Here is a 25,808-nt window from a genome sequence, read left to right as displayed (position 1 = left end):
AGGGAAATGCCAAAAGGCAAAAAACAAAAAAACAAAACAAAAACAAACATAAGTGTTTAAAAAATGCTGACTAAATGGTTGGCCCTTATTTCACCTTATCAAATCTGGCTCTCTTTGCAGAACGCTTGGACACCCCTGCTGTAAATCTTAAAATTTCAAAAGTCCTGACTTAATAAGTAATGCATTCGTATTTTCCCTAAATATAACTTTTTGTAGCTTTTATTCAAGTAGCTCTTTTCTTCAGTAAACACAAAAGCATTTAAATTGGGTTTATATGTATAACAATTTCAATATTATAGATTAAAATGTATAACAAATGGCAGATCCTGGACCAAAAGGTTTTGTGTTTTCCTTATCAGTAGAAAATAAAAAAAACACTTATAACCATCCATCCTTTTCATCTATACCCGCTATATCATTTTCGGTGTTAAATAAAAAACATTAAAAAACAAAAATTTTCATCCATTTCATCCAGTCAGTAGGAATAGACTCAAGTCTGCTGCTGCCCTCTACCGGTGAAAGCGTGTTTGTGCAATCGGAGTGGCCCTGAACTTATTTCACTCAACACTCACCAGATGATTGACACGACAGCACCACCTGGTGGAAGTAAAACAAAAAAATATTTTCCTTCTGTTTTTTCTTGGATAAACTGCCATTCACCTCGTGTATGGTTTTTTATGAGTTTGACAGATAGGCAGGCAGGTAGACAGACAGACAGTCAGACAGACAGACAGACAGACAGACAGACAGACAGACAGACAGACAGATAGCTAGTGGGCAGTCCGCGCGCTCTTTGGCACAGCAGTTCGCTCTGTCTGTGGTGCAAATAAATAGTGGGAGTCCAGGCTACGCCCAGCCTCACATTCATCTAGTTTAATCATTACACAGTGACCCCGTTTAAGATTTAACGCATAAGTCTTCTGGTGATCTGTTTACGCAAACAAAACATCCAAACCCCCTGTGTCATGTTAGAAAATTTAACGTTTTTTCTTCTTCTTCTTCTTCTTCTTCTCAATTTTAACAATCAAACTATCTGCCTGGTTCACCAGGATTCACCTTGATATCTGCGCTGACTTTCTTCCACGTCTAAATTTAGTTGTCATATGTCCTGCCTGTCAACTGGGACAGCGCGGCAGGACACGCCCCTGCGCTGAATGAAGGGTGCCGTGCGTAACGCCAGACCTGCCGTGGATCCAAACCTCCCCAGTATTTTTTTTTTTTTTTTGGTTTTGTTGAGGATTTGTTGTCCGACACCTCTGCCTGGTTCTTCATGGTCTTCTAAAGGCAGCGATGACTCCAGAGGAAGATCTCGTTCGAATCGCAAAAAAGCTGGACAAGATGGTGTCTAGAAATAGCACGGTGAGACTGGACTTTTGACAGGTGGTCCCGCCGTCCCCGCGTGCTGCGCCGAAGGCCGCGCGAGAACGCGTTCCTCGAAGCTGGAATTTAACTTTAATGCGCTCGTGGCGCGCGCAAACTCCAGCTCAGCAACGTGCCAGCTGCCCCGTAACGGACGATCAACAGGTGTTGGTCAACAGAGTTGGTCTCTCAGTGCATTTCCAGCATGCAGCAATCTCTTCCATTTGAAGCAGTTTTTCTGCAAAAAAAAAAAAAGTAATCTGCGCAGTTGTGCGTATTCTAAAACGTGCACAAGAAAGTAAACAACAATGCGGCTCGCTCGAGCGAAATATGTGTCTGCCCCTGGAAACAGGACAGGGTTTTGCTTGGCGCATCTGCTGCAAACGAGGGGCCACAGCAACTTCTGACCTTTGCATTCTGGTAAAAGCAAGTGGAATCTGTGCACTGATGTTTTACAGTTTGATTTGAACGCAACAAAACACAAGTTAACGTTTTTTCCCCCCAAGAAATTCTATTGGTTGTTATGAAATTGTTATTTCATGAGTTGAAACAAAGACACAAACTAATCCCCTCTTAACAAATCTTTGTCAACACTGTGCGCAGGAAGGAGCACTGGACCTTCTGAAGGAGCTGAGGAGCCTTAAAATGACACTGAAGCTTCTCCAGGTGAGCACAGGAGGAAATGTGTTTCCCCCTGCTTCAGTTTGGGAGAATCAAAGCTCTAAATTGATGTGTTGCAGGAAACAAGAATTGGAATGTCTGTGAACAGCATCAGGAAGCACTGCACGGATGAAGAAGTCATTTCTTTGGCCAAACTCCTCATTAAAGATTGGAAGAGACTCTTGGGTACTCAGATTGTTGGCTCTCGGAGCAGCAGAGCTTTGTTTGTGCCGTGTTTAACTGTTGGCTGATGTTCTCCTCACAGACTCTGGTCCAACTCAGTCTGAAAAATCTTCTGAAGTGGAGAATGGTTTGGACTCCAGCAAAAAGTCTTCAGGATCCAACAGCCTCTCCCCCGAGACACAAGGCAGGTTAGTATTTCTGCTGGAACATCTGCTGACAGTTGAGTTCCGCTGATATGATCAATCAGTGACAGAAGGATGAAAAAGTTCCAAGCACTTCATACTTCAACTAAAAGGGCTGAGTGACAGACCTTACAGAATACTTTTATAGAAAAGTGTTGCTTCTACTTGTTAAAATTCTTAACCCTCAGTGGTCTCTGGCGATTTTTGTCAATCTCATTGGCTGTTTACAATGACAGGGTTGACTCAGACCACAATATCTTTCTTCAAGTGAAATTTTCAAATAGTTATTTTTTTTCTGGTTCAAAACATACATAACAATAGTTACATTTGTGAAACTTCTTGGAATAAATTCTTGGAAATTTGCTTGGAGTTTTGTCTGTTGTTTTAAACAAGTTTTACGTTGTTCTGACTTTATCTTTTCTTTGTTTGTGGATTTTATACATATTTACGTCGTCTCAAAATGTTTGAATTTAGTTATATAACCATAAGATGGTTTGATCTCATTTTTAGTGATTTGTGCAGTTAAAAAAAAACGACTACATTTACCACTGAGTTTTTTTAAAATAATCAAAAATAGATCTGTAAAAAGTAGAAGCTAGGAGTCATACTAAAAAGATGGATATCAAGCATTGCCACAAAAAAAAAAAAACAGTTTAAAGAGGATTGAGCAAATTGTAAAGTAGAAAAAAAGCTCTGAACGGCTCCAGACTACTAAGAGCGAAAAATGTAAAATAAAAACATCACATGGGTCTATTCAGATACAAATCTTATTCAATGTTCTTCCTGTTCATGTATAATATCAAATTATCTCTAAACTGTAAAACATTACTGATTACTTACTTAGTACTTACTTAGTACTGTTCCAGGATTGAGACTTAAAGTTACTTTGAAGTTACTTTCTTTTTTCCGTTGCAGAAGTATTTCTCAATGGAAACTGGAAAATGTACCTTAAAGTATATTTTACTATGAATTAAAAGGAAATATGGTGAAAGAACAAATAGTCAAATTAACTTTGAAATTTTTTTCTTAAGAGAAAAAATAAGGAATAATAGCGTTAATATGACTCAATCAAGCCTAAAACAAAACAAAGAACGAACCAGAAATCTTATTCTGTAATTTCTGTAACTTGTGATCAACACTTGTGAAATGGGAAAAACTCTGCAGCTGTATCCTTGGCCTGCGCTGATAAGACTGCCTCAACAGAGAAGGCCTCTTTATTAGCAGATGTCAAATCAGGAACTCCTTTTTTATACACTATATTACCGAAAGTATTCGCTTAGTCTTCCAAATGATCAGAATCAGGTGTCATAATCACTTGGTATAAAATCAGGCCCTCAGGCAGGCAGACTGTTTTCACAAACATTTCTGAAGGAGTGGGCCGCTCTCAGGAGTTCAGTGAATTCCAGCGTGAAACTGTCATAGGATGTCATCTGTGCAATGAATCCAGTCGTGTAATGTCCTCGCTCCTAAATATTATATGGTCAACTGTCAGCTCTTTCAAAACAACATGGAATACTTTGGGAACAAAAGCATCTCAGCCGTGAAGTGGTAGTCAGAGAGGGGTCAGCGTATGCTGAAGCACATAGTGTAAAGAGATCGCCGACTTTCTGCCCAGTCAGTTGCTACAGATCTTCAAACTCCATGTGATCTTCAGATTAGCCAAACTACAGCACACAGAGAGCTTCATGGAATGGGTTTCTATGGCCGAGCAGCCACAGTGGGGCAAGAAGGCATTTGATCAGCCACCAATTGTGCAAGTTCATAGATAAACCTCAAATATGAAAAGCACATTGTCGGATTTTAAGGAATTTATTTGTACATTTTGGTGGAAAATAAGTATCTGGTTATTAACAAGAGTTCAACTCAATACTTTGTTTTATAGCCTTTGTTGGCAATGACAGCAGTCAAACATTTTCTGTAAGTCTTTACAAAGTTTTCATAAACTGTTACTGGTATTTTGGCCCATTCCTCCTTGCAGTTCTCCTCTAGAGCCGTGATGTTTTGGGGCTGTTGCTGGGCAACACAGACTTTCAACTCCCTCCAAAGATATGGGATTGATATCTGGAGACTGGCTAAACTATTCCAGGACCTTTAAATACTTATAAATCCACTCCTTCATTACCCAGACAGTGTGCTTGGGATTGTTGTCACGCTGAAAGACCCAAACATGTTTAATCTTCAGTCGTCCTGGTCCCTTTGCTTAAAAACAGCCCCAGAGCATGATGTTTCCACCCCCATGCTTTACAGTAGGTATGGTTTTCTTTGGATGAAATGCAGCTTTCTTTCTCCTCCAAACACGATTAGAGTTCTTACCAAAATGTTCTATTTTGGTTTCATCTCACCATAGGACATTCTCCCAATCCTCTTCTGGATCATCCAAATGCTCTCTAGCAAACTTTAGATGGTCCTGCACATGTACTGGCTTTAGCAGGGGGACACGTCTGACAGTGCAGGGTTTGAGTCCCTGGTGGCGTAGTGTGTTACTGATGGTAGCCTTTGTTGCTTTGGTCCCAGCTCTCTGCAGGTCATTCACTAGATGGTAGTGGTTCTGGGATGTTTGCTCACCGTTCTTGTGATCATTTTGACCCCATCGGGGTGAGATCTTAAGGGGAGCCCCAGATGGAGGGAGATTATCAGTGGTCTTGTTTGTCTTCCATTAACTAATAATGGCTCCCACAGTTGATTTTGTTACGGTTGGTTAGGGAGGATAAACCCGGGAGCAGGAATACTCGAATCCATCTAGAACAGGGGTCGGGAACCTATGGCTCGCGAGCCATATATGGCTCTTTTGATGGTCACATGTGGCTCGCAGACAAATCTTTAATTATACTTTTTTTTTTTTCATTAGACCAGTCCTCGGCGCGATGCGATGCCAGAGGCGCGCAGTAGTAGCGGTGCTTAGAGAGAGAAATCTGCGCCAGCACTTTCAGTTTACTATTATCTATTATTTCACAGAGTTTGTGCCAGCTGAAAACCTGTGTGAATTGCCGTGGCTAAAACTACGCGCTCCCGTCTCTGAGAAAGAGCGCGCAGTTGCGGAGACGGGATGTGTGAGGAAGAAAGCAGAGGGTGGGGGTGAGGGGGTTGTGGGGACCGGCAGCAGGTGAATCGCGCAGGGTTTGTAAATACGTAAAACCCACTGCCTGTCACTCACTGTGGCGTGTGAGTATATGTTTGGCTCCCCGTCTGCATGTGAGCAGTCTTTGTCACATCTACAGAACATTCAGACCTACGATCACGTTTAAAGTCTCAACGTCTGCATGAAGCAGAAACTCACCACGTATCAACCAGACTAGACAATCAGCAAAACTACCATGAGAAATACTCATCAGTTATTAGAAACAGCATAACAATGTTATTAAAAAGAATCCACAGACTTATTGTACTTTAAAATGTTGAAATTACATCAAATGCACACATTCACTTGTATATTTAGTTTTAAAAATATTGTCGCGGACTGAGTTTAACTTGGCTGTTGGACCGCGTCATAAGTTCTGGAGTTCTGGAACGCATCAAGCAGAGATCTGATTGGCTCTCAGTTCTGTCGCTCAGCCTGTTGTTAGGGAGTTTGGACCAATGGGGTTCAGCTATGGGCCGAATAAGGGAAATGGGAGGGCTGACGCGGCAGGAGCGAATATAAAGTTGGGAGAAGCGCTCTCTCGTCTCGCTGGAGAGATTCAGAAGTTGCTGAATTAATTGTACGGCGTTTGTTGCGGTCTGCAGTAACCAGAATAAAGAACCTTAAAAGAGTTTAAGTCTCCGTGCCTCAGTGTGGGAAAGGGACACTACATTATTGTATGGCTCTTTCGAAATTACATTTAAAAATATATGGCGTTTATGGCTCTCTCGGCAAAAAAGGTTCCCGACCCCTGATCTAGAAGGTTTCAAGGATTTAATCAAAAGGCCAAACATAAGTCACAGAAGACGCTCCAACATCCAACACAGAACGAAATGTCCTTACATAAGGAAGCTAGATTAGATAATTGCAGGTAGCTGTGACCAATTCAGGGGAGGCCACAGCCAACCTGCAAAAAACACAACCTAAAAAACATCAGTAGGGGGAAATCCATACGAGATTTCTTCACAGCAAGCTGCTTACCTATTGCTGATTCAGTTTTCCCAGCCTGGTGCAGGTCAACAATTGTGTTTCTGGTGTCCTTAGACAGCTCTTTGGTCTTGGACATAGTGGAGTTTGGAGTGTGACTGTTTGAGGTTGTGGACAGGTGTCTTATATATACGGTAGGTAACCAGTGGAGGACAGAGGATCATATTACAGAAGAAGTTACAGGTCTGTGAGAACCAGAAATATTGCTTATTTGTTATAGACCAAATACTTATTTTCCATCATAATTTACAAATAATTTTTTTAAAGATTATACAATGATTTTCTGGATTTTCTTTCTCATTTAGTCTCTCATAGTTAAGGTCTACCTATGATGAAAATGACAGGCCTCTCTCATCTTTTTAAGTGGTAGAACTTGCACAATTGGTGGCTGACTAAATACTTTTTTGCCCCACTATAAATCCAAGCATATCACCAAGTGCATGGCCACTGGACTCAAGAGAAGTGGAGACGCCTTCTCTGGGGTGATGAAACACGTTTTTTCCATCTGGAAATCTGATGGAAGAGTCTGGGTTTGGAGGTTGCCAGGAGAACGGTAGATTCTGGACTGCATTGTGGCGAGTGTGAAATTTGGTGGAGGAGGAATTATGGTGTGGGGTTGTATTTCAGTAGAAGGAACTTTGAATGCTTGAAACAAAACATTTTGCACAATTCCATGCTCTCAACCTTGTGGGAGCAGTTTGGAGTAGGCCTTTTTCTTTTCCAACATGACTGTGCACCAGTGCACAAAGCAAGATCCACAAAGAGATGGTTAGCACTCTGTTGTGAATTAATTTGACTGGTCTGCACCGAGTCCTGACCTGAACCCCATAGAACACCTTTGAGATGAATCAGAGCAGAGACTGGGAGCCAGGCCTTCTCCACCAACATCAAGTACCTTGTACTTTTGTAAGAATGGTCAGAAATTCCTATAAACACACTCCTCAACCTTGTGGACAGCCTTCGCAAAAGAGCTGAAGCTGTCATAGCTGCAAAAGGTGGACAGAAATCATATTGAACTCTATGGGTTAGGAATGGGATGGCACGTCAGTTCACATGTGAGTCAAGGCAGGTGAGCGAATACTTTTGCCAATATAGTGTACTGTCTGTATGTTTTACTGCTGCCTGTCCTCCTGCAGGAGGCTCGTATGGCCTAGGAGTTAAAAAATTTTTTGTCTGAACTTCAGTTAAGCTGCAGTACAAAGAACTCCGGGTGATTCAATGTCTCTGTGAGTCACAGGTGGCTGGATGTCAAAATGAAATCAGATCCTGACAGAAAGCCCTCTGACAAAAACAGTGAGGAGAAGCAGAAAGAGCACCACACGCACAGAAAGATGCAGACGAGTGAACCCGAGAATAAAAAGGAGGACAATGAGAAACATCTTCAAGAAACCAGAGAAAATAAACTCCAAAGGGTGCAAGGAGACAAGAAACCGGTGCGTAGTGAGGACCAGCAATTCCGAAAACACAAGTTAGACCGGGTGAAGGATGGACTGATAGAAGATCCAAAAAGGATGAGACATGGGGAGGAACTGAAGAGAGAAGAGCAAAGTGAACAAATGAAGAAGACTGCAGATGATGTGAGGAAGGAGAAACATGGAAAAGAGAGCTTGCCGGTCCACATGCCTGCCAGGCCGCTGGTTAAACCCCAGAAACCTGCAGATGTTAGTAATCCACGCTTTGAAAGGTGAGGAGCAGTGAAAGGGGTCGACATAAAGGTCCAACAGAGCTTCAGATGTTACTCTTTTTTCAGACGAGGGGTTCTGGACAGCAGCCTCCTGTACCCCACCAGCTCACCCCCTCCTTCCCAACCTGCTCGGCCTCTAAACCCCAAACGTCAAGCTTTGGATGTAAAAAAAGACAGGTCTGACCTGCTTGCTGATGGCTGTATGACTGATTGCATACATGCATGCGTTTAACATCTGTCCATGCGGTGTACTGAGCTCACCAGTCCTGACTTTAAAGCTCAAAGAGCATACTTCTGCGGCACCGCTCTCATTTGTGCTGTTGTGACGTTCAGAAAGGATGACTCCGCCTCAAGAAACCATCGCCCACCTCAACCGACCATCCCCCCAGCTAAAAAACCTGCTGCAGAAGTAAAGAAAGAGAGGTCAGGCCTGCTTTCGTGCATGCTCTTTAATTGGTTCAACACTAATAAAGGAGACGTAAGCAATGTCTGATTTTTAGGAAAATTCCACCGGAACCTAATGCTCCTATAGCTTTACCTCTTCACCTTCGTCCTCCTCCACAAAGGTGAGGCCCTGCATGCCCACCTGTTCTGCATCCCAGTGTGTTTTTGCTGATCTGACTCACCCTGGATATAAAGTGATTCATCTGAGCTGAGAGGTTTTTGTGCCACTTAGGAAAGAGCCTCCTGATCCCAACGCTCCTCTTCCTCCACTTCCTCTTCACCTTCACCCGCCTCCTCTGGCTCTGAAACATCCCCTTATAGATGGGAAAAAGGAAAAAGACAGGTCTGATGAGTTCATCATGATGGAGTGCATGCAGTCTTGAAGATTTGGAGATTTGGCGGGGAAGTCAGATTTAGAATCTTCTTCCTTGTTTTTTGCAGCAGGAAACTGTCCACAGACGCAAAGCTTCCTCAGCCGAAACACGAGAAAAGAGAAAGGTCTGGAGTCTGGGAAGGATTTTGGTTCTTAATCACAAGAAAATAAATTAAAAATTCATTTAACTTTTCAATGTTCATGTTCAAAGTTTTTTTTTAAATTAAACATTCATTGTTTGAACCAGTGGTCTAACTGTGCCAGAGGTTTTAAAGAAAGGGGGGAATCATGGACACAATCAGACAAAATTTAAGATGAATTAACTATAAAACAGTTCTCATTTGTCAAATGTTAACAGTTGTTTAAATAAAAAAAGTCAGAACATGCTCCACGAGAATTAGATATGACCCCAAATCTACCGTAAAGCCTTACATAACTTGTTGACAGTAGCGGTTTTAGACATGGGCCATACGGGCGATTGCCCGGGGCGCAAATTTAAAGGGGGCTTGGAAACAAATAAATAAATAAAAAACTAAAAGAATCTGCACCATTATGGTTTACTATTATCTGTTATGCCACAGAGTTTGGAACAGTCTGAAACCTGCAAATTGGCGTCCCTCGTAGCTGCACGCGCTCCTGTCTGTGAGACGGTGCCGCAAATGAAGGAAAAGGGGAGGGGTGGAGGGCGCAGGCTACAAAGTAAACGGCGCGCGGAGCACAGCCTCGATTGTGCAACCAGGATCATCGCGTGCTTTTAGATTACTCAGCTCATACTAATAATGTAATTTTTTATTAACTGTTGTAGACATTTTTACCATGCGTCTTTATAAATGTATTTTTTACGTATGCCTCTAGTTGGTGTTAGTAACCTCTTTGACGTAAAGAAAGCAGGTACTGCAGGCAGTAAAACAGCTGTACTTTTTGAGATAATAAATAAACAAAAGATCATTTTTTTTATGTAATGTATGTGTTGAGGTTAATGTAATGGAGTTTTTTTACTGTTGGTGTTGCACAAAATTAGGAAAATGCCAAATACTTTTGGAGTAATCCTAGGGATGAGTTAGTTATATGATTTACTTTTTAAAGACCTAAAAATGATAATCACAATAACAGGTCTTAAAAAGAATCAAATCCCTCTGATATGTTTCACAAAGACACACACAGGACATCACACACCAAGCAAAAAATGAATGATTTGATTTGTTATTTCTTATTATTGATATTTCCAAGCTTTGTTTGTTTTGCTCTGCAGCATGTTCATATTTGTATAATTTTGACAGCATATATTTTTATGGTGAGCAAAATATTATACGTTATTAAGGTTAACTTGATTTATTCTGGATTAGTACAAGATTTATTTCAAATCAAATCAACATTTACATGAAATGAAACATAAGTCTACACAAAACTTTGAAAATAAGATTTGAAAGGGGAATGGAAGAAGCTTATGCTTATAAGAATCCAATCACCCACTCAACAACACTCATAACAGAAAACAACAAGATTAAACAATTTGACATTATAACGCTAGCTTACGACAAACACAAGACAAAGACAGACAGACACGCCCATCACGCCGACCACAGACCACACCTCCTGTAAAAGAGAAGAAAAAAGAAAGAAAGAAAAAGGAAGAAAGAAACAAAACGCCTCAGCTGAAAAAAAGAAACACAAACAAAACCGACCAAGAAAACATCAGTAAACCCATATACACCCGTTTCTTCTTTTTTCTCTTTTCTCTTTCCCTCTTTTTCTTCTTCTCCTCCTCTCTTTCCTTATGTCTTCTCTTTATCTTCTTCTTTCCTTCTCCCCTTTTTCCCTCTCCGTTTCCTTTTCTCTCTCACTGCTTATGGTGATTCATATTCCTGTCTGTTTTTTATTCATATTTATGTTCAAAAAGTTAAGTTTTAAAAGTTTAAAAGGTTAGCTTTAGTGTGTTCACTGAATGTTTATCTTGTTCGGCCCGCAACCTAAAGCGTGTTTTAGAGCCCCCCTGTGCAACTGAGCTTGACACCGCTGTAATACGAGTTTATACTTTGATGCCTAAAGTGAGGCCAGGAAGGAACATTTTGTTTGTGTTTTTTTTCTGTCCCATTGGCATAATTGCTATCTTTCTTTTGTCAGGAAAGATTCAGTGGATGGCAAAATATCCAAAAAGCTCTCAGGTGAAGCAAAGAAAGAAAGGTATTTAATGCTCTCAGTGCATGTGCAGATTGGACTTTTACAGTTCTTATGTGGATTTCACCATTTATGAACAGTTGTTCTCTTCTGTCAGGAAAGATTCATCTGAGTCTAAACCTCATCTTCCTAAAGAACCGTGTGTTGAGGTCAAAAAAGAAAAAAGGTGTGCAGAAGTGCGGAAATGAATCCTGCAGATCAGTGTTGTTGGATGTTTTTTACAGGAAAATATCCCAACCTCTCTTTGCAGGAAGGATTCCTCTGACTGTAAGCCTGGCCAGCTTGCAAGATCATCATCATCATCATCTAATTCTAAACTAGAAAGGTGGGAGTTTACCTTTAAATTCAGTAAAACTAAGAAATGATTTGAAAAAAATAACAAAAACAGCTCTACTGTCTTCCCACCCAGACAGGAATCCTCCGATTCAAAGCGAAGCAGCTCACCGCCAGCAAAGAAGCTGACAGCTGAAGGGTGAATAAAGGAGAGAGGCAGAGCTTTGGTGAAAAAAAACACATGTTTCATAAAATGATTTGTGTTCAAGGAGAGAATCTCTCAGTTCCAAACCTTCTCAGCCTGGACGTGCACAGAGGAAGCTCTCCACAGACAGCACTGAGCGGTATTTATGCAATAAATGATTTGATTCTCTCTTTTTCAACACTGACTTTTGTTTAAACCCCCTGTGCTGTTTTGAGGGTCAAAGTAACCCATTGCCATGTTTAGCTGTAGAAAAAATACACCAACTTATCTTTTTCTAACTTGAAATGTCGTGACTTTTCCTAAATGGGCTTTATCTTCGGAAAAAGGGATACTTTGATTGTGTTTAAGTTTCAAGTGGGCTTTAGATCCCCTAGAGAACTAAGATGGTCTAATGGGTCATTTTTTATCTGTGAATTATAAAAGCATGTTAACAACACAAAAAGTTTAAAGGCCACACATAAATTCTCCAATTCACACACACAAGTACAAACCTACACACACAACTATTGACAACAAATTCAAAATTATTTATGTTTTTTCCCCCATCAATATAATTAATTCTGAAGTAATTACTTCACATTTATATAATAGCAAGAAGAAACATTTACAGTATAACAGAAGGCCGTTATGACAGGTCATTTGTGTTGAAGTATAGTGCAAAAAAATTTAAAATGTTAGTATTGTGTTGAAAAAAATATAATCCCAAATTATTTAAATTGAGGTAAATTAATAAACAACAAGTTGTTTCATCATGCAAAATAGATTTTAGACTTAAAATTCAATTAGGTTGCCCTGGTAATTGGGGTATTTTTTGACATGTAGCACAAGGGGAGGAAACAGAATGTTAGGATCACATGAGGGGAACTTACAGAGCTGCCATTAGTGTGTGAATGCGTGTGGGTGAATGGAACTGTGACTTTAAAGTGCTTTGGGTCTTCGAAGAAGGCCTTCCCTTTAATAAAAAGAATTATGTATATATACTTAAAACACAAAATGTTACAAATAAATACAAAAATAATTTAAAAAAAACAAAAAAAAAACAGAAAGGGGTTAGTGGCGATCCAAAGATTCATAACCCCTTTTTGTAACAGTAAAACCTGTTCAACGCAAAAGGTCTTCAGACCTCATTTTTTTGTTCAGTTGTTGGACAGAACAAGTAAGAAATAAATAAATTTAAAAAAAAAAAAGAAATATGAAAGCATTTTTGTCTCATAATTCAGGATAAAAGTCAATACCAGAGATGCTTTTTCATTTTCACAATATAGCTGTGTTTGTTGACTCAAAAATAAAATGAAACAGCTTTATTGTGGAAATGAAAAAGCTGTTCCGATATTGACTTTTATTTTGCATTTTGAGACAGAAATGCTTCCATAGAAGAAAAGCGCTATACAAGTATACGCAATTTAGGTATACAAAATCTAAAATGTGTTTTGCATTTTTTAAAAGCAATGACATGATTTGAAGTTCTGAAAACACTTGATGTTCTTTTTCTGCAGGAAAGGCAAGTCTGACACACCCAGGACTCCCACCACCCCAACCAGCCCCATGTCCCTCAGCTTCAGTTCTGCTGGGGGTCTGCTGCCTCCTCACCTGGCGACCGGAGATTCCATCAGGGACAAATGTATTGAGATGCTGGCAGCTGCCCTGCGCACAGACGGTGAGGCTACAATGCTATTGGTCAGCAGAATTTCACACCTATGAACACCAATCCAAAGATCCTTTTTTCTTGATGCTCTGGTGTTTGCAGATGATCACAAGGAATTTGGAGTAAACTGTGACAGCATGGGAGCAGAGATTGAAGATTATATCCTCTAAATTTGTTTAATGAGCCATGTCATTCTGTGCTCGACTGCTAATGCCTTGTACTTTACGATTGTAAGACTACTTCATCCTTGACCGTGTAACTTCACATATCTACCAGGAAATAAAGGCCACTGACATGAAGTACAAGAACAGAGTGCGGAGTCGCATCAGTAACTTGAAAGACCCCAAGAACCCAGGGCTGCGAAGAAATGTTCTGGCAGGCAGCATCGAGTTAAGCCGTATTGCCTCCATGTCTGCGGAAGTACATAACGCTGAGATCCTCAAGTTTGGCCATGTGGCTAGCCTCCTGTCTCACTGTGCGCTTTCTGTTTAAGGAAATGGCCAGTGACGAGCTGAAGCAGCTGAGGAACGTTCTCACCCAGGAGGCCATCAGAGAGCATCAGATGGCCAAAACTGGTGGGACCACCACGGACCTGCTGCAGTGTGGCAAATGCAATAAGAAAAACTGCACCTACAACCAGGTAACGAGCAACCATACAACAGGACAATGTTCTCAAAGCTAAATCTAAGCGAGAGAACCCTCCAATAAAGTGGGAGTTAAAGAAGAAAAGTTAAAGTAGAAGAAAACCTGCAAGACTGAGTGATATCAACTGACATGGAGAAATGTGGGTAATATTTGGAAGGCCGGGGTCGCCCAGAGACTGAGGGTGAAAAGTTTAGCCATTTGGCAGAAATTTGGAATAAGTGGAAAAGCTGCTTCTTCTCCACAGATAATCCAGCCATGGCAGTTTTCACATCTGGCAAATGCCTCCCAAGCGCTCTCCATAGCAAGTTATCCCAGACATGCCAGAGATTCATTATTCCTCTTAGCTGGTCTAAGAACACCTACACCAATGATTGAAGTCCCACTCTGATCATCTTTTGATCTATTTTACAAGCATTCCCAGTGTGGTATTTTAATTATGATTACGAAATTCTTTTCAATCAAAAAACCTGTGTCGTTTTCAAAGAGAAACCCCGGCCCCTCTTCCTTTCCTGTTGCTGAGAGCTTTCTGTTGAGGCATAGAAAGGGACATAAGGTCCACCCAGTGTTTTGTCTGCTCCTGATTAACAACCATTTACTCTGAATAAAAAAATATTCAGAAACACAATATTAAGTTTAAATTTCTTTACGTATGTCCTCCATCATCAGAAAAAGGCCACAAGAACATCTTAAAACTACCATTTTTTGGAGTGGGTCTTCAAAGATTCCTTTGGAAGATCTGCTTGTCCGATATTTACCATAAAAAAATTGGATTATTACAGTAAAAACATTGGTACTTTTTGCTTTGGTTCAAAGTTTTGTTTCTTGTAGTTTTTGTAGAAAATACAAGAAACCGATTTCTTCTTTTTGATTTTGACTCAATCCGAGTCAAAATCAAAAATTGATTTTGCATTATACAGGCACTTTAAGTTGACAGTTTGATTTATTTTTTTTAAACTGCATTACTAAAATAGGTGGCAACATTTTCTCACAACACAGGTTTGTACTTGCTTCCTTCTTTTTTTTACAATTTTTCTCCATTGGTTTGGCTCATTTCTTGAAATAGAAATTACATTCTTAAAACAACATGGACAAACCTTCAAACCACTTGGCAATTGTTCACAACAGAATGGAATTTCTCATTAATTTCATCAAATTGCAAATGTCTTCGTACATGTCTCAATGTCTCAGTACATCTTTGCAATTGATTAAGTACAGGTAGCCTACATTTAGCACTATTTCCAAGTGAATAGATCTTGTTGATCTAAACTGATTGTTGATTCTCAGTCTAATGTTTGTTCGCTCCAAAATGAGTCGGCATCATTTCATTGTGTAAGTCATCATATGCCCAATAGTCTGTTCAATTGTCAAAATTAGTCAAGAACATAATAACATGAATACGATATATGAATCCCTTGGAACATTTGATACATTTATTATTATTATGATTTGATCCCTGAATATGAGAGAGGTCTCGTAGGGCCTCACCTGCCACTATATGTTATTGTATGGGACAATGTGAATTTCCACCATGGCCCGCTGATCGGGGCCTGGTTCACTACTCATCCAAGGATGGTCATAGTGTTCTTACCACCTTACTCTCCTATCCTCAATCCTATTGAGGAGTTTTTCTCCGCTTGGAGGTGGAGAGTGTATGAGCATCGGGCCCAATAGTCTGTTCAATTGTCAAAATTAGTCAAGAACATAATACCATGATGGACTTGTTAGGTCACGTGGTTTGGGAGCTATTGAAAAAAATGACTTGCGCATGAGCGTACAAAATTGAAGGGATCCTTCCTGCCAGGGTTTTGGGTCGTTGTGGCACAGAAAGTCTGAAGTGGAACACAGCGGAATGCTGCATGAGGATGAATGGTTGTTTTTCCGGTTTATGGAAGTGACGTGAAGTGAACATTGGTACTTTTTCCTTTGGTTCAAAGTTTTGTTTCTTGTATTTTTTGTAAAAAATGTCCCTCGCATTTATAAACACACACACATATCAGTGCAAATTCCGGCCGCATTTTGGCGGTGGCAGGCGTCGACAGCTGATCTTGTAAATGCACAAGCAGATAGTTTCAGACCCAGAAGTGGTGGAAAACAGCCCTGAAAGCGGTAGCAGACGTGCCACTCTTCTTTTTATTGTAAAAAAGTGCATTGCACCTGTTTAAATTTGTTGATGTTATACTAAGATACCAAAACAAAATCAGCTAACTCAGCACTAAAGTAGGGTAACTGGCAGCCGACTGTTGCGGCAGTAAAAAGGATGAAAAAAATATTAAAAACGCCAATAGGATCAGAAAATATCCATCTTTCTGTCTCTTTTTGAATTTTCTTTTTTAATTATGGCTACAGCCAGCTGACAGTTAGCCTACTTCATCTCCAAATTAGCTTTGTTGATTTTGTTATTTTTCCAATCATTTCCTTAACCCACTATATCCCTTTTGGGATCATGGTGCTGCTCGAGCCTGTCCTGCCTACTGTTGGGCACACCTGGACAGGTCCAGGGAATGGAGCAAGCACCCCCCCCCCTGTTTCACTGTTGTTGCCCGTTAGCCGTCAGGTGGACAGCAGGGAACCAGGGATCTCTCCGCCACCTAGTCAGGTTTTTCTAATTTAGTTTAATCATTGTCTTAACATCTCTTTTTTTGACAAACATGGACTTTTTTACACCTATCCATCCATCTTCCTCTGCTTATCCGGGACCGGGTCGCGAGGGCAGCAGTCTAAGCAGAGATGCCCAGACTTCCCTTGCCCCGGGCACTTCTTCCAGCTCCTCTGGGGAGACCCCGAGGCATTTCCAGGCCAGCCGAGAGACATGGTAAATGGCGTATGGCGTATACTTGTATAGCGCCTTTCTTCCTACAAGGACAAAGCGCTTTACAGTCACAGACCCATTCACCCAGTCACACACACATTCACTCACACATTCACACACTGATGGCGGCTCCGCTGCCAAACACAGGCGCCTGCCTACCACCAGAGGCAAGGTGGGGTTCAGTGTCTTGACAAGGACACTTCGACTCATGGGCGTGCAAGGCGGGAATCGAACCTGCAATCTTATGATCATGGGTCGACCGCCCTACCGCTGCACCACGGCCGCCCCGTGTCTAACGTGTCCTGGGTCTTCCCCGGGGCCTCCGCCCAGTGGGACATGCCCGGAACACCTCTCCAGGAAGGCGTCCAGGAGGCATCTGGACTACATCCCCAAGCAACCTCAACTGTTCCATGACAGGGACGGAAACCGCACTGTTGTTCCTGAATCTGAGGTTCGACTATCAGATGGACTCTCCTCTCCAGTACCCTGGCATAGACTTTCCCAGGGAGGCTGAGGAGTGTGATCCCTGGTAGTTGGAACACACCCTCCGGTCCCATTACTGAAAGAGGAGAACCAACACCCCTGTCTGCCAGTCCAGTGGTACAGTTCCCGACTGCCACGCGATACTGCAGAGATGTGTCAGCCAAGACACTCCTACAGCATCCAGAGACTTGAGGTACTCAGGGCGGACCTTATCCAATCCCGGAGCCTTACCACTGAGGAGCTCGTTGACTACCTCAGTGACTTCATCTTGGGTAATAGACAGCCTCACCCCAAAGTCCTCATTCTCTGCTTCTTCAAAAGAAGGCGTGTCAGTGGGATTGAGGAGATCCTCAAAGTATTCCTTTCACCGCCAGACAATGTCCCCAGTCGAAGTCAACAGCTCCCCACCTGCACTGAAAACGGTGCCTGTAGAGAACTGCTTTCCCCTCTGAGGCCCCGGAGGGTTTGCCAGAATCTCTTCGAGGCCAACTGATAGTCCTTTGGCCTCACCAAACTCCTCCCAGGACCGAGTCTTTTTACACCTAATAAGAGGAATGTCTGCTGCTCTTTTATCACAACCACTTCCGGGCCTGTGTATTATTTATTCAATCAGCTGTTTTGACAACAAAAAATGTGGCAGGACATCGCTGTACAATCTTTTTTTTTTAATTCATCAGAGCTTTGGTACCAAGGTAATTTCCCTGCTAGGGGAGCATTCTTCTTTCTCTTTCGGCTTTTCCCATCAGGGGTCGCCACAGCGAATCATCGTTTTCCACCTCACTCTATCATGGACATCTTCTACCCTAACATTAGCCAACTTCATGTCCTCTGTTAAGACATCCATATATCTCCTCTTTGGCCGTCCTCTTGCCCTCCTGCCAGGCAGCTCCATCTCCAAAATCCTTCTACCAATATATCCACTATCCCTCCTCTGAACATGTCCAAACCATCTCAGTCTGGCTTCTCTGACTTTGTCGCTAACACAGGAAACATGAGCCGTCCCTCTGATGTACTCGTTCCTTATCCTGTCTAACCTGGTCACTCCCAAGGAGAACCTCAACATCTTCATCTCCGCTACCTCCATCTCAGCCTCTTGTCTCTGTCTCACTGCTACCGTCTCTAACCCATAGAGCAGAGCTGGTCTCACCACTGTCTTGTACACCTTTCCTTTGAGTCTTGCTGGCACTCTTCTGTCACACAACACTCCTGACACTTTCCTCCACCCGCTCCAACCTGCCTGCACTCGCCTCTTCACCTCTTTTCCACACTCCCCATCACACTGAACTGTTGACCCCAAGTACGTAAACTCCTGCACCTTCTTCACCTCAGCCCCCTGTAACCTAACGCTTCTACCTTGATCCCTCTCTCCCTCTCGTTCAGACACATGTATTCTGTCTTACTACGACTGACCTTCATGCCTCTTCTTTCCAGAGCAAACCTCCACCTCTCTAGCTGTTCCTCCACCTGCTCTCTACTCTCACTGCAAATTACAATGTCATCCGCAAACATCATTGTCCAGGGAGATTCCTGTCTTACCCTGTCTGTCAGCCTGTCCATCAGCATAGCAAACAAAAAAGGACTCAAAGCTGATCCTTGGTGTAGTCCCACCTCCACCTTGAACTCCTCTGTCTGACCCACAGCACATCTCACCACCGCCATACTTCTCTCATACATGTCCTGAACTACTCTGACATACTTCTCTGCCACTCCAGACGACCTCATACAGTACCACAGCTCCTCCCTCGGCACCCTGTCATACGCCTTCTCTAAATCTACGAACACACAATGCAGCTCCTTCTAACCATCTCTGTACGTTTCCATCAACATTCTCAAAGCAAAAATGGCATCAGTGGTGCTCTTACGGGGCATGAAACCATACTGCTGCTCACAGATCTCCACCTTCTTCCTAAGCCTGGCTTCCACTACTCTTTCCCACAGCTTCATTGTGTGGCTCATCAACTTTATTCCTCTATAGTTGCTGCAGTTCTGCGTGTCATCCTTGTTCTTAAAGATCGGGACCAGAACGCTTCTCCTCCATTCCTCAGGCATCTTCTCACTCTCTAAAATCCTATTGAGCAACCTCGTTAGAAATTCCACTGCTGTCTCTCCTAAGCACTTCCATACCTCCACAGGTACGTCATCAGGACCAACGGCCTTTCCGCTCTTCATCCTTTTCAGAGCCTTCCTAACCTCATCCTTTCCAATCTCTGCTACTTCCTGCTCCACAACAACCACATCTTCCTCCCTTCTTTCCCTGTCATTTTCCACATTCATCAGCTCCTCAAAATACTCCTTCCATCTTTTCTGTACACTCTCCTGGGTTGTTAGCACCTTTCCATCTCTGTCCTTAATCACCCTTATCTGTTGCACGTCCTTCCCATCTCTGTCTCTCTGTCTGGCTAGCCTGTACAAGTCCTTCTCTCCTTCCTTTGTGTCTAACCTGTCATATGAAGTTTCTTCATTCTGTAGCTTCCACCACTTGGTCTTCTTTTCTGTTTTCCCTCTCTTCTTCTTCCTGACCTCCAGAGTCATCTTACACACCACCATGCGGTGCTGTCTGGCTACACTCTCTCCTACCACCACTTTGCAGTCATTAACCTCTCTCAAATGACCTCGTCTACATAGGATGTAGTCCACCTGAGTACTCCTACCTCCACTTCTGTATGTCACTCTATGTTCCTCTCTCTTCTGGAAGTAAGTGTTGACTACAGCCATTTCCATCCTCTTCGCAAAGTCCACCACCATCTGTCCCTCCAGATTCCTTTCCTTCACACCAAACCTGCCCATCACCTCCTCATCACCTCTGTTGCCCTCACCAACATGCCCATTAAAGTCTGCTCCAATAACAACTCTCTCTCCTCTGGGGAAACTCTCTATGACCTCATCCAACTCACTCCAGAATCTCTCCTTCACTTCTAACTCACAGCCAACCTGTGGCGCATACCCACTGACTACATTCACCATCACCCCTTCAATTTCTAACTTTAGGCTCATCATCCTGTCTGAGACTCTTTTCACCTCTAGAACACTTTTTACAAACTCCCCCTTCAGAATCACTCCTACCCCGTTTCTCTTCCTATCAACACCATGATGGAACAGTTTGTATCCTCCTCCAATACTACGTGCCTTGCTGCCCTTCCACCTTGTCTCCTGCACACACAGTACATCTACCTTCCTTCTCTCCATCATGTCTGCCAGCTCTCTGCCTTTCCCTGTCATTGTGCCAACGTTAAGAGTCCCTATTCTCAAACCTATGTTCCTGCCTTTTCCCTTCTCTCTCTGGCCACGGACCCTTCTGCCTCCCCTCTTTCTTCGACCAACAGTAGTCAAATTTCCACCAACACCCTGTAGGTTAACAGCATCGGTGGCGGTCGTTGTTAACCCGGGCCTCGACCGATCCGGTATGTCTAAAGTGTTGTGGATGATTCGCATGGTTATTTTGGCAATTTTTACGCCGGATGCCCTTCCTGACGCAACCCTCTCTATTTATCCGGGCTTGGGACCGGCACAGAGGCAACTGGCTTGCAACCCCTGTGGCTAGATTTCCTGCTAGGGGAGCATTAACATTCAAAAATTGTAAAAGTTAAATTCTGTATTAGTTTGAGAAATGAGCCTCAATGCCCATGCTCACTCAGTTGAATCGATGTTTAGGGAGTCGATGTATAGGCCTGTGACCCTGTGATGTATTTATGATAGTTTGTTAACAGGGGAAGTTTCATATTCAAGGAAAGCAAGAGTCGTATTCAGACATGTAAACAGACATGTCAAAAATAGAACTAAATTTTGCATTCATGTTTTTTTTTAATTGTGCGCAAAGTATTATTTTTATGCACACGTTTCTTATTGACAGTTATCTTACCCCATACTCAAACTGCTCCTTCTTGTTTTCTGCTCTGCTGTTTGCTTTCTTTCTTCTTTGTGTGTGTTTTAGGTTCAAACTCGCAGCGCTGACGAGCCCATGACCACATTTGTTTTGTGTAATGAGTGTGGTTACCGCTGGAAGGTAAGCCTTTAAACGGGAAACAAAAAAATGTATTTACTTAAATAAGTTTAAAAAATATGTTTCTTTTCTTTAAATTTCAGTTTTGCTGAGCCCTGCAAAGAAAAGCCAGACTTTTTTCTGAGCCTTTTTGATTTCTTTTTTTTCTTTCTATAATATAGGACTTGGAGGGAGTTTGTGAATTATTCTATCTGCTCATTAGAAAATATAATGTTATTCTTAAATTTTTTTTGTTGAATTGAAATGATTTTTAGGCATACTTGGGTAATAAAGGTTTGCTACATGTGGATTGGAGTAGGGCAAGCACTTTAGATTTTCTCAAATGGTGTCAGTAAATTAACCTAGCCATAACTCCTGAACAAATATGATCAAAGGTGCTGTCATAAGATGGATTTATTGTCATGTCACTTTGCAGCTGTTTATTTTGTATACATGCAGTTTCAATAAAGCCTCATAAATCAGTGCTTTTGTTCTTTTTGTTTATATTCTAAAGGGCCCATATCATGCTGTCTGTCTATCTATCTATCTATCTATCTATCTATCTATCTATCTATCTATCTATCTATCTATCTATCTATCTATCTATCTATCTATCTATCTATCTATCTATCTATCTATCTATCTATCTATCTATCTATCTATCTATCTATCTATCTATCTATCTATCTATCTATCTATCTATCTATCTATCTATCTATCTATCTATCTATCTCTCTCTCTCTCTCTCTCTATCTCTCTCTATCTCTCTCTCTCTCTCTCTCTCACCTTTGGCACACTACAGAACAAATGTTTTATGAAATAATAGTTATTTTCGCAGTTCAGTCATTCTCCTACCCAGAAATGAGACAAGATACCGGAGGCACAGGCTTTGGCTCCTTATGGTTGCCACCAATTTCATGAAATCAACCTTGACAGCAGCTTGTTTGCATTTCGCCCACGAAAACAACCAACATCTGAACTTTTGAAAAGATGGGTGTGCATACTTTGCATATAAAATGACTGTTTTTGACGATCACCACTAGCTCAGCGGAGAAAGTTAGTGTGTGTGTTAGCTTGTGGGCGGTGCTGGCAGTGCAGACTCTTCCCGGAAGGGGCTGTTCCTCACTTAACTACGTCACACTGTGAGAAACCTCTTGTTTTCGTAGAGAAGGGGCTAGTTCTCAGAGCGCAGTTTTTTGAGAAATGCTCAGAAATGTGAATGGAGCAAAAATACCTCTTTGGGGTTGTATTTTGTGTGTGCAGGAAATTAAGATTGTAATACACTTAAAAGCTCAAAAATTGATTTTGCATTATACAGGCACTTTAAGTTGACAGTTTGATTTATTTTTTTAAACTGCATTACTAAAATAGGTGGCAACATTTTCTCACAACACAGGTTTGTACTTGCTTCCTTCTTTTTTTTTTTTACAGTTTTTCTCCATTGGTTTGGCTCATTTCTTGAAATAGAAATTACATTCTTAAAACAACATGGACAAACCTCCAAACCACTTGGCAATTGTTCACAACAGAATGGAATTTCTCATTAATTTCATCAAATTGCAAATGTCTTCGTACATGTCTCAATGTCTCAGTACATCTTTGCAATTGATTAAGTACAGGTAGCCTACATTTAGCACTATTTCCAAGTGAATAGATCTTGTTGATCTAAACTGATTGTTGATTCTCAGTCTAATGGTAAATCAATGATTTATCTCAGTCTGTATTAGAAAACTCGTGATTCTGTTTGAAAGATCACTTGGCCCAAACACTTATTTCTCCGACTGTTAATAAAATCACATAAATATTATAATTGTATCATTTCTTCCATATCGTTATTGATCCTAAGGTGTTTTATAAAGTTGATTAAAAAAAACCTGAACTTTCTATCTGATCACAGTACATGAGTTCATATTTCACCAACAGAACATGAACAATAGATTTCTCTCAAACCCACTCACAGTAAATTCACTTTCATAGTAAATTCATGTTTATGGTGTGCTTTATATTCCTAAAATCAAATTTAGCAATCAAATAACAAATTTCTTTAAATTTATTTTTGGCCCAAATCAGTAACATATACTGTCAGTTTCAATCAGTAAAAATAAAAAAACAGTTATTAAACAGTTACTTATATGTTTCTGGTTCAAACCTATTGTCTTTTTATACTTTATGCATGTACATAATTTTATTAAAAAAAAGCATTTTTACTCTTATAAACGCTCTGGGATTGATGTTGAAAAAAAAAAAGTTCAGTTTATTGTTCCATGTTCCTTATTGAGATTCATTACTTTGGAGTAAAGATTCATACAAAAAAAAGCTCACCCCAATGAACTATGGGAGATGTAGTGAGGTATGATAAAGTGCTAATACTAAAACCAATGAGTTATATCGCTAGAGGAGACACGCCCGCTTGGGAAACCTGGCCGACACTGGCGGAGCGCGATGCCATCTTGGTGAGGTCGACGACGCCCACATGACAATGATTTCTATAGCCTTTGGTGGCATCTAAGTAGCTTTTATGTAATTTATATATATTCATATTTCTACATATTTCTAAATATAAATAGATATATTATCTATATATATATATATATATATCTATATATATCTATATATAGATATATATAGATATATATACATCATTTGTTGCTGTTAAATAAGAGAAACAGTCAGCCTTATAAGCTAAAACTTTAATGAAATATGCAAAGTTGCATGACTTGTAAATAAAAAAATATTACAAAGAATTTCTATAAATCATTTTTAAACATTTAGAAGTTTTAGACCTCTTTGACATGTAATTTAAATTATTTAGAAAAGCCCAACAATAAGTTAATAATAATAATTAAGAACAATATATAAATAAGTCAATAATAATAATGATGAATCAATAATAGATAATAACGATAATAAATCAATAGTAACTCAATAAAAATAATAAATGATAACAATAAATCCATAATAGGTCAATAATAATAAATGATAATAATACATCAATAATAAGTCAACAATAAGTCCCAAAGTCAACAACAGATTTACCTCTTAAAAAAAACAAAAAACAAAGAAAAAAAATAGATTTACACTACTGATTCATGTGAGTGATCAATAGGTGTTACTCAGATTGTATGGTGTCGGGTTTCAAGCGAACAGTCTGGCCAGTCTTATCAAAATCTGGTTCCATAAAATGTTTTGAACATAGCCAGACTGTAATGCTAGTTGGTAACCACAGTGATCCATCTGGGTTAGCTCTTTTGATAGCTAAGGCCCACTTTTTCATTAAGTCTGAATCCATTGGAAACCTGCAAGAAAAGTTCAGTCACTGAGTCAGAAATGTAGAAAACTACATTACTATAATAGCCTAATTCCATTTTTACTGTATATAGGTTTAACACGAGAAAGTTTACATTTATGTCGACAGCATATTAAATGTACATCATGCAGCATGTTGATAATAGCCCTGCAGCATCATGCATGTCAACATGTGTACTATTAATGAAGCCCATGCAGCATTAAAATAAATTAATTACAGTACTTACCTGTGAAATGTTATGCCTTCCTCCTTCATGGACTCATTTCTCTGAATTTGGCAGTTGAAACCCGCACAATGAACCGGTATTTTGCAAAAAATGTGTTGACATGCATGCACTGCAGCAGTGACTTGACCTAGGATACAAATTCTGGCAGGGGAAACATCCCTTGTCTATCCCGACTCCCAAGGCGCCCCTCTCAGATCGGTCCCAGAGCTGCTTCACTCGGTGAGAATTGGCGTTTGCTTTTCCCGCTACACTCCTCTGATGTCAGTCTGGCGCTTGCTTTTCCAGCTGTGTATCATCAGCATAACTGTGAATGTCAATGCCGTGTGTCCTGATGACATCCCCAAGAAGCAACATGTACAAGTTAAGAAAAACTCAGAAACTCAGTTTTGATTTTAATATTTCCTCCATCACAAGAAAAATGCTACACAAACATGTTAAAACACCAAAAACACAACTTTCATTGGAGTGGGTCTTTAAGTTGAGAGGTATGCTGTTGTGTCACTTTTATTTTGAAAGGAAAAAAGGGGAATGTGTCATGATGGTTCAAGCAGAATAACAAATTATTTTTATATTACGATGAGGCGTCATGTGTTCATGTTCAAATCTAGACTTAAAACATTTCTGTTTAGCCGTGTATATGACTGAAAGGTCCTATCTGCACTTTTCTTTCCTTTCCTTCCTTTATTTTTAAATCAGTTTTCAAATTTTTTTTTCTTTTCTTTTAAAGTAAATTTTATGTTGATTATTTCTATGATGTATTGTGATTTTAATGCATTTTTCTGTTTTGTGAAGCACCGTGAATTACTTTGTGTATGAATTGTGCTATACAAATAAACTTGCCTTGCCTTGCCATAGGCATAAATAATCCTCTGACACACTAGGTAACCCGATGTGCTGCATTTAATGACTTCTGGTGTGGGAAATCCTGCAGCTATTTCAATTCAATGCATTAAAACCCTTTAATCTAGATAGTTTTTAATGATTGTGGTCTGGGCTACTCAGAGGTTGCTCTTGGGTGCCATGGGGCCAGTGAGCTGGGGTTTGAACAGGTCTTCCTTAATGCATTGA

At 40.7% G+C, this 25,808-nt stretch overlaps 1 protein-coding gene across 3 annotated transcripts; it reads left to right on the top strand.

Annotated features, from left to right (window-relative positions):
- The first annotated feature begins 1,024 nt into the window (after positions 1 to 1,024).
- LOC101173248 (transcription elongation factor A protein 3) lies at positions 1,025 to 21,691 on the top strand. Of its 3 annotated transcripts, none has more exons than XM_020709999.2 (21): positions 1,025 to 1,359; positions 1,963 to 2,025; positions 2,100 to 2,205; positions 2,285 to 2,390; positions 7,727 to 8,173; positions 8,240 to 8,350; positions 8,507 to 8,596; positions 8,674 to 8,739; positions 8,850 to 8,960; positions 9,062 to 9,115; positions 11,115 to 11,174; positions 11,266 to 11,334; positions 11,419 to 11,493; positions 11,578 to 11,640; positions 11,711 to 11,785; positions 13,143 to 13,303; positions 13,394 to 13,450; positions 13,557 to 13,711; positions 13,785 to 13,931; positions 21,160 to 21,231; positions 21,312 to 21,691. In XM_020709999.2, exons 1-21 carry the CDS (start codon positions 1,291 to 1,293, stop codon positions 21,318 to 21,320), a joined length of 2,166 nt encoding a protein of 721 aa, XP_020565658.1. In that variant the 5' UTR covers positions 1,025 to 1,290; the 3' UTR covers positions 21,321 to 21,691. The 3 variants fall into 3 exon arrangements, with proteins under 3 accessions (XP_020565658.1, XP_020565657.1, XP_023820101.1); XM_020709998.2 differs by having other exon boundaries at positions 1,026 to 1,359; positions 9,059 to 9,115; XM_023964333.1 differs by lacking the exons at positions 7,727 to 8,173; positions 8,240 to 8,350 and having other exon boundaries at positions 1,029 to 1,359; positions 9,059 to 9,115.
- Positions 21,692 to 25,808: the final 4,117 nt, after the last annotated feature.

The sequence above is a fragment of the Oryzias latipes genome, chromosome 16, assembly GCF_002234675.1.
Source record: "Oryzias latipes chromosome 16, ASM223467v1".
NCBI lineage: Eukaryota > Metazoa > Chordata > Actinopteri > Beloniformes > Adrianichthyidae > Oryzias > Oryzias latipes.
The sequence above is the reverse complement of the archived record's forward strand: the minus strand, read 5'-3'. Positions and strand labels throughout refer to the sequence as shown.